The 15,668-nt window shown below is 54.2% G+C and overlaps 1 protein-coding gene across 1 annotated transcript in view; it reads left to right on the top strand.

The window, feature by feature from the left end:
* Window positions 1–5,981: 5,981 nt before the first annotated feature.
* Window positions 5,982–15,668, top strand: part of DLG4 (discs large MAGUK scaffold protein 4) — a 63,555-nt gene continuing 53,868 nt past the window's right edge. The window contains 1 exon segment of the mRNA XM_039499931.1: window positions 5,982–6,023. Coding sequence (XP_039355865.1) covers window positions 5,982–6,023 — 42 coding nt within the window.

Here is a 15,668-nt window from a genome sequence, read left to right on the forward strand (position 1 = left end):
GGGGCACGGCTGGATGGAGGGATGAGTACAGACCGACGGAGGGGTGTGGATGGACGGACAGATGGATGGAGGGGTGTGGATGGACGGATGATGGATGGAGGGGCACGGCTGGATGGAGGGATGAGTACAGACCGACGGAGGGGTGTGGATTGACGGACAGATGGACGGAGGGGCGCGGCTGGATGGAGGGATGCGTTCGGACGCGCGGACGGACAGGCCGGCGGACGGACACACAGAGGGGACACGCGTGGCTGGGTGGGGGGGCAGATTCCCCAGCCCCAGGTGATGCTGTGGCGTGACCTCGTTTCCCTCCCTGCAGCCGCCTTCTCTTTCTCGCCGGCCCTGCGCCGTAGGGTGCCCCCCGACCCCCCATTATGCTCAGCCCGGGGGAGGGGGGCTTACACGAGTGGCTGTGGATGTTCATTCCTTGCTCCACGGCTGCACCATTATACTGAGCCCCATATTTGGGGTGGGGGGTCGGCATGGGAGGGGCTCAGGCTATGCTGGGGGGACCCCCCCCAATATGGCTGCCCTGGAGGGGGACCCCCTGGTGGTGGGAGGGAGAAGTTCAGGGCCTGCAGCCGAATCGGCAGGAGAGGGAGTGAGAGGTTATTGGGGTCTTCAGCCGTGGTTTGGGTTGGATCCGGGCATTGGGTCTGGAGGAGAGCTGGTTCTGGGTCTGATACGGGTTTGGAGTCAAGGTCTGGTATCGCTTCTGGTGCTGGTTCTGGGTCTGATCCCGGTTCTGGGTCTGATACGGGTTAGGGGTCCAGGTCTGGTATCGGTTCTGGTGCAGATTCTGGGTTAGATCCCGGTTCTGGGTCTGATTTGGGTTCGGGGTCAAGGTCTGGTATCGGTTCCGGCGCTGGTTCTGGGTTAGATCCCGGTTCTCGGTCTGATACGGGTTCGGGGTCCAGGTCTGGTATCGGTTCTGGCGCTGGTTCTGGGTCTGATCCCGGTTCTGGGTCTGATACAGGTTTGGGGTCAAAGTTTGGTATCGGTTCTGGCGCTGGTTCTGGGTCTGATCCCGGTTCTGGGTCTGATTTGGGTTCGGGGTCAAGGTCTGGTATCGGTTCTGGCGCTGGTTCTGGGTCTGATCCCGGTTCTGGGTCTGATTTGGGTTCGGGGTCAAAGTCTGGCATCAATTCTGGTGTTGGTTCTGGGTTAGATCCCGGTTCTCGGTCTCAAACGGGTTCGGGGTCCAGGTCTGGTATCGGTTCTGGCGCTGGTTCTGGGTCTGATCCCAGTTCTGGGTCCAATATGGGTCAGACTCAAGGTCTCCCGCTGTTTCTAGATGTGGTTCAAGTTCTCATACAGGTGCAGGTTCTGATTCTGGATCAGCTTCTGATATGGGTTCTGCTTCAGGCTCTGGGATCAGTCCTGGCATCGAGATTAGGTTCTGGTCTGGTTTAAATCCTGGTACCGGATCTGGGTCTGAGGCTGGTTCTGGTCTCGGATCTGGGTCTCAGGCTGGTTCTGGGTCCGAGGCCAGTTTTAGCACCGGTTCTGGGTCTGAGGCTGGTTGTGATCTCGGATCTGGGTGTCAGGCTGGTTCTGGTCTCAGTTCTGGGTCTGAGGCCGGTTCTGGTGCCGGTTCTGGGTCTGAGGCTGGTTCTGGTCTCGGTTCATAGAATCATAGAAGATCAGGGTTGGAAGGGACCTCAGGAGGGATCTAGTCCAACCCCCTGCTCAAAGCAGGACCAACCCCAACTAAATCATCCCAGCCAGGGCTTTGTCAAGCCTGACCTTAAAAACCCCTAAGGAAGGAGATTCCATCACCTCCCTAGGGAGCCCATTCCAGGGCTTCACCACCCTCTGGTGCCGGTTCTGGGTCTGAGGCCGGTTCTGGTCTCGGTTCTCGGTCTGAGGCTGGTTCTGGTGCCGGTTCTGGGTCTGAGACCGGTTCTGGTCTCAATTCTGGCTCTGAGGCCACTTCTGGTGCCAGTTCTGGTCTTGATTCTGGGTCTGAGGCCGGTTCTGGTGCCAGTTCTGGTCTCGGTTCTGGGTCTGAGACCGGTTCTGGTCTCAGTTCTGGGTGTGAGGCTGGTTCTGGTCTTGGTTCTGGGTCCGAGGCTGGTTCTGGTGCCAGTTCTGGTCTCAGTTCTGGGGCTGAGGCCGGTTCTGTGTCTGAGGCCAGTTCTGGTCTGGGTTCTGGTCTGGTGCTGGTTCTGGTCTCGGTTCTGGGTCTGAGGCCAGTTCTGGTCTCATTTCTGGTGCCAGTTCTGGGTCTGAGGCCGGTTCTGGTCTTGGTTCTGGGTCTGAGGCCAGTTCTGGTCTTGGTTCTGGGTCTGAGGCCAGTTCTGGTCTCATTTCTGGTGCCAGTTCTGGGTCTGAGGCCGGTTCTGGTCTTGGTTCTGGGTCTGGTGCTGGTTCTGGGTCTGGGTCTGAGGCCGGTTCTGGTCTCAGTTCTGGTGCCAGTTCTGGGTCTGAGGCAGGTTCCGGTGCTGGTTCTGATCTCGGTTCTGGGTCTGAGGCCGGTTCCGGTCCCAGTTCTGGGTCTGAGGCCGGTTCCGGTCCCGGTTCTGGGTCTGAGGCCGGTTCCGGTCCCGGTTCATGATCGGGTTCTCACTTTGATGGGGGATCTGCTGGCAGGGAGTTCTGATGTGGGGCCTGGTTCTGGTTCTGTGCCCGTCGGGGTGGCAGTGGGGCAGGCTTGTGGGTCTGGCAGTGAAGTTTAAAGCAATAAATGCACAGTTCTGACCCACTTCTAATGGGCGGGGAGGGGGAGTTGTGGGGGTGTGGTGTGTGTGACGCTGTTGGAGTGTCTGACACAAGTGCTCACGAACACGTGTGTGCAAGAGAGACGCGATGACACTGAGTATGTGATACAAGCCAGCTGTGTCTGTCCATGTGTCGGAGTGTGTGTGCGTGGGTCAGTGTGAGGTTGTGTGTGTGTCTTTGGGTGTTGGTGTGAGGTTCTGTGTGTGTTTGCATGTGTAGCCGTGTGTGTGAGGTTGGCTGTGTGTCAGTGTGAGATTCTGTGTTGGGGGGAGGCTGTGTGTGTGTGTCAGACTGTGTGTCAGTGTGAGGTTGTGTGTGTGAGGCTGTGTGTGTGATTGTGTGTCAATGTGATGTTGTGTGTGTGAGGCTGTGTGTATGATTGTGTGTCAATGTGACATTGTGTGTGTCTGGCTCTGTGAGTTGTGTGTGTGTCGGTCTGTGTGTGAAGCTGTGTGTCAATGTGAGCTTGTGTGTGTGTGTGTGTGTGTGTTGGGCTGTGTGTCAATGTGAGGTTGTGTGTGTATGTCGGGCTGTGTATGTGTGTGTCGGGCTGTGTGTGTGTTGGGCTGTGAGGTTGTGTGTGTGTGTGTGTGTGTTGGGCTGTGTGTGAAGTTGTATGTGTCCGGCTGTTTGTCAATGTGAGGTTGTGTGTGTGTCTGGCTGTGTGTGCGTGTGTGTCGGACTATGTGTCAATGTGAGTGTGTGTGTGTGTGTGTGTGCTGGGCTGTGTGTGTGTGTTGGGCTGTGAGGTTGTGTGTGTGTGTGTGTGTGTGTGTTGGGCTGTGTGTGAAGTTGTATGTGTCCGGCTGTTTGTCAATGTGAGGTTGTGTGTGTGTCTGGCTGTGTGTGCGTGTGTGTCGGACTATGTGTCAATGTGAGTGTGTGTGTGTGTGTGTGTGTGTGTGCTGGGCTGTGTGTGTGAGGCTGTGTGTGTCTGGGTGTGTGTCAATGTGAGTTTGTGTGTGTCTGGCCGTGTGCGGGTGTGTGTCTGGCTGTGTGTGTGTGTGTGTGCTGGGCTATGCGGTCGTGTGTGTGTGTGTCTGGCTGTGTGTGTGAGGCTGTGTTAGTGTGAAGTTGTGTGTGTGTGTGTGTGTCAGGCTGAGTGTGCTGGGCTGTGTGTGTGTGTGTGTGTGTGAAGCGCTCTCTCTCTCTCTCTCTCTCTCTCTCTCTCTCTCTCTCACTCACTCCCCGAGTCACACTCTTCCCCCGAGGCGCGTGGGAGCGAGCGTGTGACACACCGGAAGTGAGTGACAGTGAGCCACACAATGGGGGGGGGGAGAGCCCTCCAGGGGGGAGGCAGCAGCCGGTGCCCCCCCCCCAGCCCTGCCGGTGCCCCTCACTCCCGACCCGCAGCCCCTGCCAGCCCAGCCCTGCCCCCCCGCCAGCTCTGCCCAAGTGTGGGTCACCTGCCAGCTCTGGGATGTGGGGGCTGCCCCACACGGTGTCCGGCGCGATGGGGCCCTGAGCTCCGTTGGATTTTTTTTAGGTCGTTTCCTAATGAAAGTAAAAATTCTCCAGGTCAGTGACTGTCTGAGGCTCCTGCCGGGCCCAGGCCGAGCAGCACTTGGGGTGTGTGTGTGTGTGTGTGTGTGTGTGTGTGTGTGTACACACGCCACAGGGGTCAGTATTTGCCAATGACCTGACTTGGCAGCTACCTAAGCATATTGAGATGCGCCCACCTCTGGGGCGGGGCGGCCGGTTACCCAGGGACCCGGCGCTGAGACGCGGCCACCTCTGGGGCGGGGCGGCCGGTAACCCAGGGACCCCTCGCCCGGCGCTGAGACGCAGCCACCTCTGGGGCGGGGCGGCCGGTTACCCGGGGACCCCTCGCCCGGCGCTGAGACGCGGCCACCTCTGGGGCGGGGCGGCCGGTTACCCAGGGACCCCTCGCCCGGCGCTGAGACGCGGCCACCTCTGGGGCGGGGCGGCCGGTTACCCACGGACCCCTCGCCCGGCGCTGAGATGCGCCCAGCTCTGGGGCAGGGCGGCCGGTTACCCAGGGACCCCTCGCCCGGCGCTGAGATGCACCCACCTCTGGGGCGGGGCGGCCGGTTACCCAGGGACCCCTCACCCGGCGCTGAGATGCGCCCACCTCTGGGGCGGGGCGGCCGGTGACCCAGGGACCCCTCGCCCGGCGCTGAGATGTAGCCACCTCTGGGGCGGGGCGGCCGGTGACCCAGGGACCCCTCGCCCGGCGCTGAGATGCAGCCACCTCTGGGGCGGGGCGGCCGGTGACCCGGGGACCCCTCGCCCGGTGCTGAGATGCGGCCACCTCTGGGGCGTGGCGGCCGGTTACCCAGGGACCCCTCGCCTGGTGCCGAGATGCGCCCACCTCTGGGGCGGGGGGGGCATCTGACCCTCCCTTTCCCTTACCCACAATTCACCCCCCTTTGCTTCCCATCTCCACCCCTCCTCCTCCTCCCGGTATGTCCCCCTCCCTTCTCCCTACACCCCATTTTCCCCTCCGATCTTCAGCCCCCCCCATATGCTCACCCCCCCACATCGCCAGCGCTCCGGAGCCGGTCGCCATGACAACCCCAGGGCCCCCATGGCTTGGTTGCTAAGCGACCGGCAGATGGTGAGGCAGGGATGGAGGAGGTGGGGGGGGCGGAGAGGGAGCAAAGGAGATGGATCCTACCCCACAGGAGACCCCGCCCCCAATCTCTGCCCCCAAACTCCCTCCCCTGGGCCCCCACTTCCCTGCTCCCAAAATCCCTCCCCTGAGCCCCCACATCCCCTCCCCTGAACCCCAGATCCCCTGCCCCCAAACTCCTTCCTGAACCCCCAGATCCCCTGACCCCGCCCTCCATCCCGAGACCCCAATCACTGCCCCCATCTCCTTCCCCAGACACCCTCCCAGCTCCCCAGGCCTTAGAGACCCCAGAGCTTCTCCCCACACACACGATGGAGACCCTTCCTCCGACCCTGCACCCCCTTCTGAGAGACCCCCTGCTCCCTACCCACCCCATAGACCCTCCCTTGTCTCCCCTGAAAAGCACCCCCATTGCCCCCTCCCACCTTGATGTCACCCCAGGAGTCCTGCCCCCATTCCCACAGCGCCCCTGCTGGGGCAGCCTGGGGTGTGGGGTGTGCAGGGGGGCGCTGTGTGAAACACACACACGCGTGCGCTGCATCGCCCCACAACTCCCTCCCCGCCCTCCCCGCCCTTTCACGCTTCCCTCCAGCTGTCGTGATCGGCCGCCCCACGCCGGCCGCGCCCCACGCCAGCCGCCCCCACGCCACCTTCCCCAGCTGCTCTCATGAAGGGCCGGACCAAGCTGTCATCCATGTGTCTCTGTGTGGTAGGTGGCATCTCCCCAATCTCAGCCGCCCCCTCACATCTCAGCCCCGCTCCATCGCCCTGCATTTGATGGCAACAGGTTTTGCGGGGTGGGGCAGCATCCGGGCTGCACGAGGAGACCCCGCCGCCGCCGCCGGGACTGCTCTGGTTTTTTTGGGGGCTGCTCCGCGGGCGTTGGGGGCGCTGCGGAGGGGGTCCTGGTTTGCAGCGGGGCGGGGCAGGGCGGGGAGGGACGGGCGAGGAAAACCCAGCAACGGGACGTGACTGCGGCGTCTCTGCCCCCGCCTGCTGTATCCCGCCCCCGCCTCCCCGCTGCTGTATCCCGCCCCACCCCGGCTCCCCTGGCTCCATCCCGCCCCCCGGCTTCCCCTGCTGTATCCTGCCGCCCCTCGGCTCCCCACTGTATCCCGCCCTCCCGATCCCCTTCTCTATCCCGCCCCCGCCTCCTCTGCTGTATCCCGCCCCCGGCTCCATCCCGCCCCTCCCGATCCCCTTCTCTATCCTGCCCCCGCCTCCCTCCGCTGTATCCTGCCCCGGCTCCATCCCGCCCCGGTTCCCCCTCCTGTATCCCGCCCCCGGTTCCCCAGGCTCCATCCCGCCCCCGGCTTCCCCTGTTGTATCCTGCCGCCCCATGGCTCCCCACTGTATCCCGCCCTCCCGATCCCCCTTCTCTATCCCGCCCCGCCTCCCTCTGCTGTATCCCGCCCCCGGCTCCATCCCGCCCCTCCCGATCCCCTTCTCTATCCCGCCCCCGCCTCCCTCTGCTGTATCTCGCCCCCGGCTCCATCCCGCCCCTCCCGATCCCCTTCTCTATCCCGCCCCCGCCTCCCTCCGCTGTATCCCGCCCCCGGCTCCATCCCGCCCCTCCCGGTTCCCCCTCCTGTATCCCGCTCCCCGGTTCCCGCTGCTGTATCCTGCCCCCCATGTCCCCTGCTGTATCCCCGGCTCACCCCTGCTGTGTCCCTGACCCCCATGTCTTCCCTCCTGTATCCTGCCCCCACCCGCCCCCGATTCCCCGCATTTCCCCCAGAGACTCTAGGCTTTGCATTGGCACCCCCTTATACCCCAGCCCCAAGGATCCCCATTATACCCCCGCCCCCGGGAGACCCCAGCACTGAGGGGGAGTCCATATACTGTGTGGGTGTGTATTGGAGGGCTTGCGGTCATTATATTTCATCAGTCAATATCGGGGGGGGGGCAGATTTCTCGGGGGGGGGAGTGCAAGACTGTGTTCAGGTCACCCCCACCCCCTCCCCGTCACCCTGCCCCTTTGGCTCCCAGAATCCTTTGCAGGTAACCAGAGGTCCGGATATTATAGGGTAACCAGAGGTCCGGATATTATAGGGACCGTCCCGCTGTCGGGGGCTTCATCTGATATAGGCGCCTATTTCCCCCCCGCCCCGACGCCCGCCCGGCCCCGATTCGTCACCCTTGTAACCGGTCACCCTATCCTGGACCCGCTCGGCTCCGGGGCCGATCCCCCCCAGATCCCGCCTGGCCCCCTGGGCGGTTTGCGCTGAATCCTAGCCTGGCCCCGATGGCGTAACGAGGGCCCCGTGTCGTGCGGCGGCCTTGCTGTTTGGGATCAGCGAGCCGAACGCCCGCCGTCGGGCGTGGGCCGTGCCGCGCCCCGTGTTTCGCTGGGATCGGCGATTTAGGGTTCCGGGGAGCCGGCGTATCGATTCGTCCCTTCCCCTGTTCGTTGTTGCTCACCGGCCTTAACGCGTGGAGCGCGGCTGTCGATAACAGTTTTGCTGAACGAAATATCAACAAATAATATAGCTTCTTATTTGTGATCATGAATAACCAGGATTGCTTTCTGTTTCTAATAATGATTGCATTCGGTTATTTCTTAGGGATAACGTTTTCCCAAATTCCGCTAGTTCCTATCGATAATTATCATAGTCTATTGATTATAATTAATACTTATCAGTCCCTTCTGTTTATAATAATTTTTGCATTCGGTTATTTCTTAGGGATAACGCTTTCCCGAATTCCGCTAGTTCCTATTGATAATTATCACAGTCTATTGATTATAATTAATACTTATCAGTCCCTTCTGTTTATAATAATTCTTGCATTTGGTTATTTCTTAGGGCATAACGTTTTCCCGAATTCTGCTAGTTCCTAGTAATATTTATCATAGTCTATTGATTATAATTAATGCTTATCAGTCCCTTCTGTTTATAATAATTTTTGCATTCGGTTATTTCTTAGGGATAACGTTTTCCCAAATTCCGCTAGTTCCTATCGATAATTATCATAGTCTATTGATTATAATTAATACTTATCAGTCCCTTCTGTTTATAATAATTTTTGCATTCGGTTATTTCTTAGGGATAACATTTTCCCGAATTCCGCTAGTTATTATCAATAATTATTATAGTCTATTGATTATAATTAATACTTCTAATTGCATTCGGTTATTTCTTATGGCTAACACTTGACCGAATTCCGCTAGTTCCTATCAATCGTTATCATAGTCTATTGATGATAATTAATACTTCTTATTCCCTTCTGTTTATAATAATTTGTGCATCCGGTTATTTCTCGGGGATAACATTTGCCCTAACTCCGCTAGTTAGGATCAATATTTATCAGAGCCTATTGATTATAATTAATATTTCTTAGTCCCTTCTGTTTATAATAATTTGTGCCTTCGGTTATTTGGTGTGGATAATACTTTGCTGATTTCTGCTCGTTTTTTACCAACCATTTTTCGAGCCGTCTAGTGGTTAGAATGAATAACTGACCGCATTCCGCTATTGATCATATTTTAATCCGGGGGCGGCCAACCTGAGCCTGAGACGGAGGCAGGATTTACCAATTACCATTGCCAAAAAGCCACAGGACTACATCAGGGAGCCCCCCCATTAGCTCCCCCTGCCCGACTCCCAGAGCCTCCCACGCACCGGCAGCCCTGCCGATCAACACCTCCCGATCAACTGTTTCGCGGCGTGCAGGAGGCTCTGGTGCGGGGAGGACCGAGGGCCCGGCAGGCTGAGAGGAAGGGGCGGGAAGGGGTGGAGTGGGGGCAGAGCAGGGGGCACCCCCCCATCCCCAGCCTCTAGCTCCAGCCCCGCAGTCGGTGCCTGTACAAGGAGCCGCATATTAACCTCCGGAGCCACAGGTTGGTTTTAGTAAATGCTGCTATTTATCAATCATTATTATTGATTTCTATTGATTAACGGTACTGCCTTCTCTGGATCACCATTAAGAACAGCCGTCTGCTGTTTATCATCCCGTATTTATCGCGATTAATACTCCATACATTCTGCCGTTGGCTCTGCGATGGACAATCATTCCTGTTCACGGTTTCGTTCTATATCCACCCGATGGCATGAGTCTCTTTGCCGCTCCGTTGCGTATCGCGAACGCCCGCGATGATTGGCTGAGCCGGGCCTCTGCCGATCCGGATCGATGCTCCCATGTGGACAAGCCGAGACCCGGTGTCCTCTGCAAGACAGCTGGTCCTTTGTGCTGCTTCCTTCTGGGGAGGGTTGTCCCATAGATGGTGTTTCCAAAGGAAGGTGCTGGCTTCTCACCCCCGAGGCCGGCAGGGTGTCTGCTCCTCTTTAACGAACCCACTGGACACGTTTTACTGTCCTGGGGTCTGGCTCCCAGCCCCTCTGCAAGGGGTGCGGCTGTCTGGAGGTGCCGCCTTCCACGCCTCCCTCAGTCCCACCTCGTTCGGTCAATTAAGGGAGTTGCGGGGGGAGATCTTGTTCTACTGCTCGCAAAAAGACATTTTTCTTCTCTCTGATTCTATCCTTAGGGGCTGTAACATTATCCCAAGGGCAATGCAACGTTTCTACACGAGGCTTTGATGCAAAGTTTCCATATGCCAAGGCGGTATATGAGGCTTTGGTACAAAGTCTCATGAAAACCGAGGTCACGCATGGGTAGACCCACTACAAGGTTATATGAAAAGGACAATGCAAAGTCATATAGACTCATAGACTTTGTCAGAAGGGACCATTGTGATCATCCAGTCTGACCTCCTGCACAATGAAGGCCACAGAATCTCACCCATCCACTTCAAGAACAAACCCCTAACCTGTGTCTGAGTTATTGAAGTCCTCAAATTGCGGTTTGAAGACCTCAAGCTGCAGAGAATCCTCCAGCCAGTGACCCATGCCCCATGCTGCAGAGGAAGGCGAAAAACCCCCCAGGGCCTCTGCCAATCTGCCCTGGAGGAAAATTCCTTCCTGACCCCAACTATGGCGATCGGCTAAACCCTGAGCATGTGGGCAAGATTCACCAGCCAGCACCCAGGAAAGAATTCTCTGCAGTAACTCAGATCCCATCTAACATCCCATCACCAGCCATTGGGCCTATTTGCCTGCTAATAATCAAAGATCAATTAATTGCCAAATTTATCTACACGGTCAGCGCGTAAAGCGAAAACCGCGTATAGTCAAAATTACATTGAGTTGAATGGCAGGTGGAATCGCCCGCACTACAGGCACGGTATTAAAATTGTTCTTTTTCTTATTTTGGTTTGGTTTTGCCGACGGCGTTGAGCTGAAATCGCGCATGTTAAACGCGCGTAAGACGCGACAGACCTCTACTATTAATTGCGGTTTCGTTCTCCGGTTGATTATTCATCATATTTATTCCTGCATTCTGTTTATTAGAGCATTCCCTGCCGTGCAGAAAATTATACTACCTGGGGCTAGCTGCTTTCGACGATCAATAATATTTAGGGTGGTGGTTAATATTTACGCTTGGTAATAGCAGAATGGGCAGAACGGGATTGATATCAGTGAGGCTGGAAGCGAGAAGAAGATTTGTAAACCTCCGAGAAGGGAGGGTTTGCTGGGTCTCACTTTCTGCAGACGCCCATCCCCTTTTCGGGAGGCTGATTTCCTTGCGTACCGCCAAGTCTCGCCTCCCTTAAAAACGCCGCGCCTACAAAATCGGACCTAAAAACACACGGCGCACCATGACCGAAAAATTCCTCACTTTCTCATTTTGACCATGTCATAAAACAAATCCACGGGAATAGAAATGTTGTCCGTACAGGTCAGTGTATCGCCTGCAGAGCCGTATACACAAATCGTGGTGTGAAATTGTAGTTTGTACCGACTTCGCCGGTGGCTTTTACGTCGCCTGTTGTAAAACTAGGCAAAGATCTCGAGAAGTTGATGGACCCACTGGGACACCTCTGTACCCCCCGGTTGAAAACCACTGCGTTAAAGCGTTCTGATAGCCGTACAAAGTCGTTTGAAGATGGAGTTTGATCAGGTTATTCGTGGGATGATGAGGGGGCTGGAGCACATGACTTATGAGGAGAGGCTGAGGGAACTGGGCTTATTTAGTCTGCAGAAGAGAAGAGTGAGGGGGGATTTGACAGCTGCTTTCAACTACCTGAAGGGGGGTTTCAAAGAGGATGGAGCTCGGCTGTTCTCAGTGGTGGCAGGTGACAGAACAAGGAGCAATGGTCTCAAGTTGCAGTGGGGGAGGTTTAGGTTGGATATTAGGAAACACTATTTCCCTAGGAGGGTGGTGAAGCACTGGAATGGGTTCCCTAGGGAGGTGGTGGAATCTCCTTCCTTCGAGGTTTTTAAGGCCCGGCTTGACAAAGCGCTGGCTGGGATGATTTAGTCGGGGATTGGTCCTGCTTTGAGCAGGGGATTGGACTAGATACCTCCTGAGGTCCCTTCCAACCCTGATCTTCTATGATTCTATGAAGATGAAGTTTGATCAGGTTATTTGCGGGATGAAATTACTGTGATAGCGGGAACTGGCCTCAGTGTCTCTTCCAGCCCTATATTCTCCTCCAGAATCAGGCAAACAAAGGATTTTGGGGGTTTGCTGCAAATTCTGAAAAGTCAACCATTTTTTTTGAAACGCCTCCAAATTTTCAGCGGATTGAAAAACGGGTTTTGGATTGTTTTTGGTCAAAACGATTCAATTTGCAAGAGTTTTTTTTTAATTTTTATATTGCCATTAAAACATTTGAAAAAAAATGAACTTGAAATGAAAAATTGACATGTTTCAACGTCCTGGGAACGAGCTGCCTTTTCTTTCTGAGACCGTCCAGCGAAGCCGACGGGAATTTTCGAACCGTTTCGGCGTTGCGCCGTCGGTATTTTTGGCAGAAAGACGTTGAGCCAAAATATTTCGCCGAGCTTTCTTCCCTATCCTCGATAATATTTATAGGTGCAGGCGGCTATTAATGATCAATAATATCTCTCAGTGCGTTCTATTGTCATTTATTTACTATTGCATTATCGACTTTCATATTCTTTCAATCTGTTATTTATTGGTGTTCATATTGTGACAAATTCCTCCTCTACCTTGGTGGGTCCTGCGCTTATCAGCGGATTTGCTCACCTCAGTGATCTTCCTCACAGTCTGGATCAACTCCTCCTGTGTCTGATCATTCAGTTTTCCTATATTTAATATTCTTGCAATCTATTATTAGCATTCGTATCGATTATTGCATCCTGTTATTTACCATCAATATTTATTATTGCATTTTACGATCGTTTATTCCGCTCTACTCCACGCCGGTTAGGCCTCCACCGGAGGATTGTGTACATTTCTGGGCGGCACGTTTCAGGAAAGAGGGGGACACATTGGAGAAAGCTCAGAGAAGAGCAACCGGATGGACGGAAGGTCTAGAAAACGTGAGCGCCGAGGGACGATTGAAAAACTTTGGGTTTGTTGAGTCTGGAGAAGAGAAGACCGAGAGGGGCCATGATCACCATTTTCAAGTCCGTAAAAGGTTGTTGCAAGGAGGGGGGTCGATTGTTCTCCTTAACGTCTCAGGACAGGACAAGACGCAATGGGTTTCAATTGCAGCCAGGGCGGTTTAGGTTGGACATTAGGAAAAACTTCCCGTCAGGGTGGTTAAGCAGTGGAATAAATTGCCCAGGGAGGTGGTGGCATCTCCATCACTGGAGATTTTTAAGAGCAAGTTGGACAAATACCTGTCAGGGATGGTCTAGTTAATACTTAGCCATGCCATGAGTGCAGGGGACTCTCGAGGTCCCTTCCAGTCCTATGATTCGGATTGTACTCTGCTTTTATGCTAGTTCAATATTCTTGCAGTTTATTAGCATTCGTATTGATTATTACGGCCTGCTATGTATTCCTGAGAAAACGAATGCATTCCATTGGCATTCATATCGGCTAGTCCCTCCTGCTTTTTGTGCTCGATATTTACGATGCCAGAATATTTGCGATCGTTTATTGCGTTCTGCTTTTATTACCTAGCAGTCCCATTCATTATCGCAGCCCGCCAGGTATTATCGATAATATCGCGTTCGTTTTCCGTTCGACTGATAATGCCGTTGCTTGTTCACTTTCGTCTTCATTCGTGCCTTTGGCTGCATGTTATCGATGTTGGGTTATTGAATTCAATGTATCCTCCCATCCGGTTCCTCATCAATGAATATTCTTGCAAGCTCTGAGCATTGATATCACAGAAGATCAGGGTGGGAAGGGACCTCAGGAGGTATCTAGTCCAACCCCCTACTCAAAGCAGGACCAAACCCCAACTAAATCATCCCAGCCAGGGCTTTGTCAAGTCTGACCTTAAAAACCTCTAAGGAAGGAGATTCCACCACCTCCCCTAGGTAATCTATTTATTATCTATAAGACTTTAGTGGCGTATTCTGTTTCCGATCGTTCACGGTTGCCTTCGTGTTGTGTTCCACTGAAAATTCTTGCACTCTGTTCGCTTATGAACCTGCATATTCATTAGCGCATTCTCTTACGCATTATTGCTAATATCTCTGAAAGGAGAGCGGCCTTTCTGTAGGTGGAATTTTTATCACTGCGAAGCGGACCCAGAGTTGTGACTCTGGTTGGACCCACTTATTTCAAAAACCATTCTGGGACTTTCAGAAATGAGCACCCTAGGGAGGTGGTGGAATCTCCATCCTTGGAGGTTTTTAAGGCCCGGCTTGACAAAGCCCTGGCTGGGATGATTTAGTTGGGTTTGGTCCTGCTCTGAGCAGGGGGTTGGACTAGATACCTTCTGAGGTCCCTTCCAACCCTGATCTTCTATGGTTCTAACTGATCTACAAGTAACAATTAGCTTACGGGGGTTGGGCTTCTGAACTCAATTCGTTTAACTCATAGGGATTCTGGGCATGGGGCGGTCATCACAACAACTGTGTAAATTTTCGGGGTGGTCCAGAGATGGCAGGTTTGCTCGGGTAGTATTCCTGGCCTGCTTGTTGGAAGTCCTTCTGCCAGAATGTAGATTCACAAAACAAACAGGGCAAAGATAGGCTCCTGGTGTCCTTACATTGTTCAGCCTCTGCATCTTTCGCCTGTTCAATCCCTCACCTGTGGGGAGTAGTGGGTTAGAGCAGGGGGGGCTGGGAGCCAGGACTCCTGGGTTCTCTCCCCGGCTCTGGGAGGAGAGTAGGGGGTGGTGGTTAGAGCAGGGGGGCTGGGAGCCAGGACGCCTGGGTTCTCTCCCTGGCTCTGGGAGGGCAGTGGGGGCTGGTGGTTAGAGCAGGGGAGGCTGGGAGCCAGGACTCCTGGGTTCTCTCCCTGGCTCTGTGAGGGGAGTGGGGGGTGGGGCTGGGAGCCAGGACTCCTGGGTTCTCTCCCCGGCTCTGGGAGGGGAGTGGGAGCTGGTGGGTTAGAGCAGAGGGGAGCTGGGAGTCACCTATGGGGAGTGGTGGGTTCACAATATTTATTTACCTATCTCTTCCAATTGGCGTGTGCGCGTTAAGAGCTGAGACTCTCTTTTGGCGTAGGAATGATCAAAATTTTCCCCACGGTAAATATTTTTTTTCCATTTCACCGGAAACCATTTTTTTTCCAGAGCAAAAAAAATAAAAATAAAAATAATTTTCCACATATTTCTTTGCGGGGAGTGGGTTTCGTCCATTTTTTTTTGTTACCCAAATGTGGCGTTAAATCCCCATTTTGTCTTGATCTCTTACCCGTTCTTTTCCATGAGATTAAAGGCAAAAAAGTGGAAGAAAGTTTGGGGGAAAAAAAGAAACATTTTTCTACCTCTTCTGTTGCTTTATGACAGTGGAGAAGTTGGACGGAAAGTTACGGGAATAGGATTTCCTCCTGGTGTTAATAGATACATAGATATCCGGAGTACAATGGATCATTAGTCCGTTACTCTGACCTCCTGTATAACACAAGGGAGATAATTTTGCCCAGATCCTCAGCCCTGGTGTCCGGCGTTTGACCCAGTTATTTCTATTGATCTCTCTGGACTTCAAATCTAGGACAGAAAGAATTAGGGTGACCAGACAGGAAATGTGAAAAATCAGGACAGGGGCTGAGGAGTAATAGGAGTCTATATAAGAAAAAGACCCCAAAATCGGGACTGTCTCCTATAAAATTGGGACATCTGGTCACCTTACAAAGACTCTATGACCAATTCGATTCTAATGCCGCAAATTAGACATTCAAAGGCCAAGGTCGTTTCCACAAAGTTTTGTCTACATGGAGGAAATTAATCTGGATTAGCCCATTTGTTTGCTTCACTTCCAAAGTGGAGGAATTCTAGCACCATAAAATTGATTATGATTTCAGGAGGGGCGTGTCCACCTGGGGAGTTTTGACAGAAGAAGATGATTTCCCCTCCAAGCAGTGAGTTAATACGTGTAAGGTCTAGTTATGGAGATGTACCTATCTCATAGAACTGGAAGGGACCCCA

This window comes from Mauremys reevesii, linkage group 14 (genome assembly GCF_016161935.1).
Source record: "Mauremys reevesii isolate NIE-2019 linkage group 14, ASM1616193v1, whole genome shotgun sequence".
Classification (NCBI taxonomy): Eukaryota; Metazoa; Chordata; order Testudines; family Geoemydidae; genus Mauremys; species Mauremys reevesii.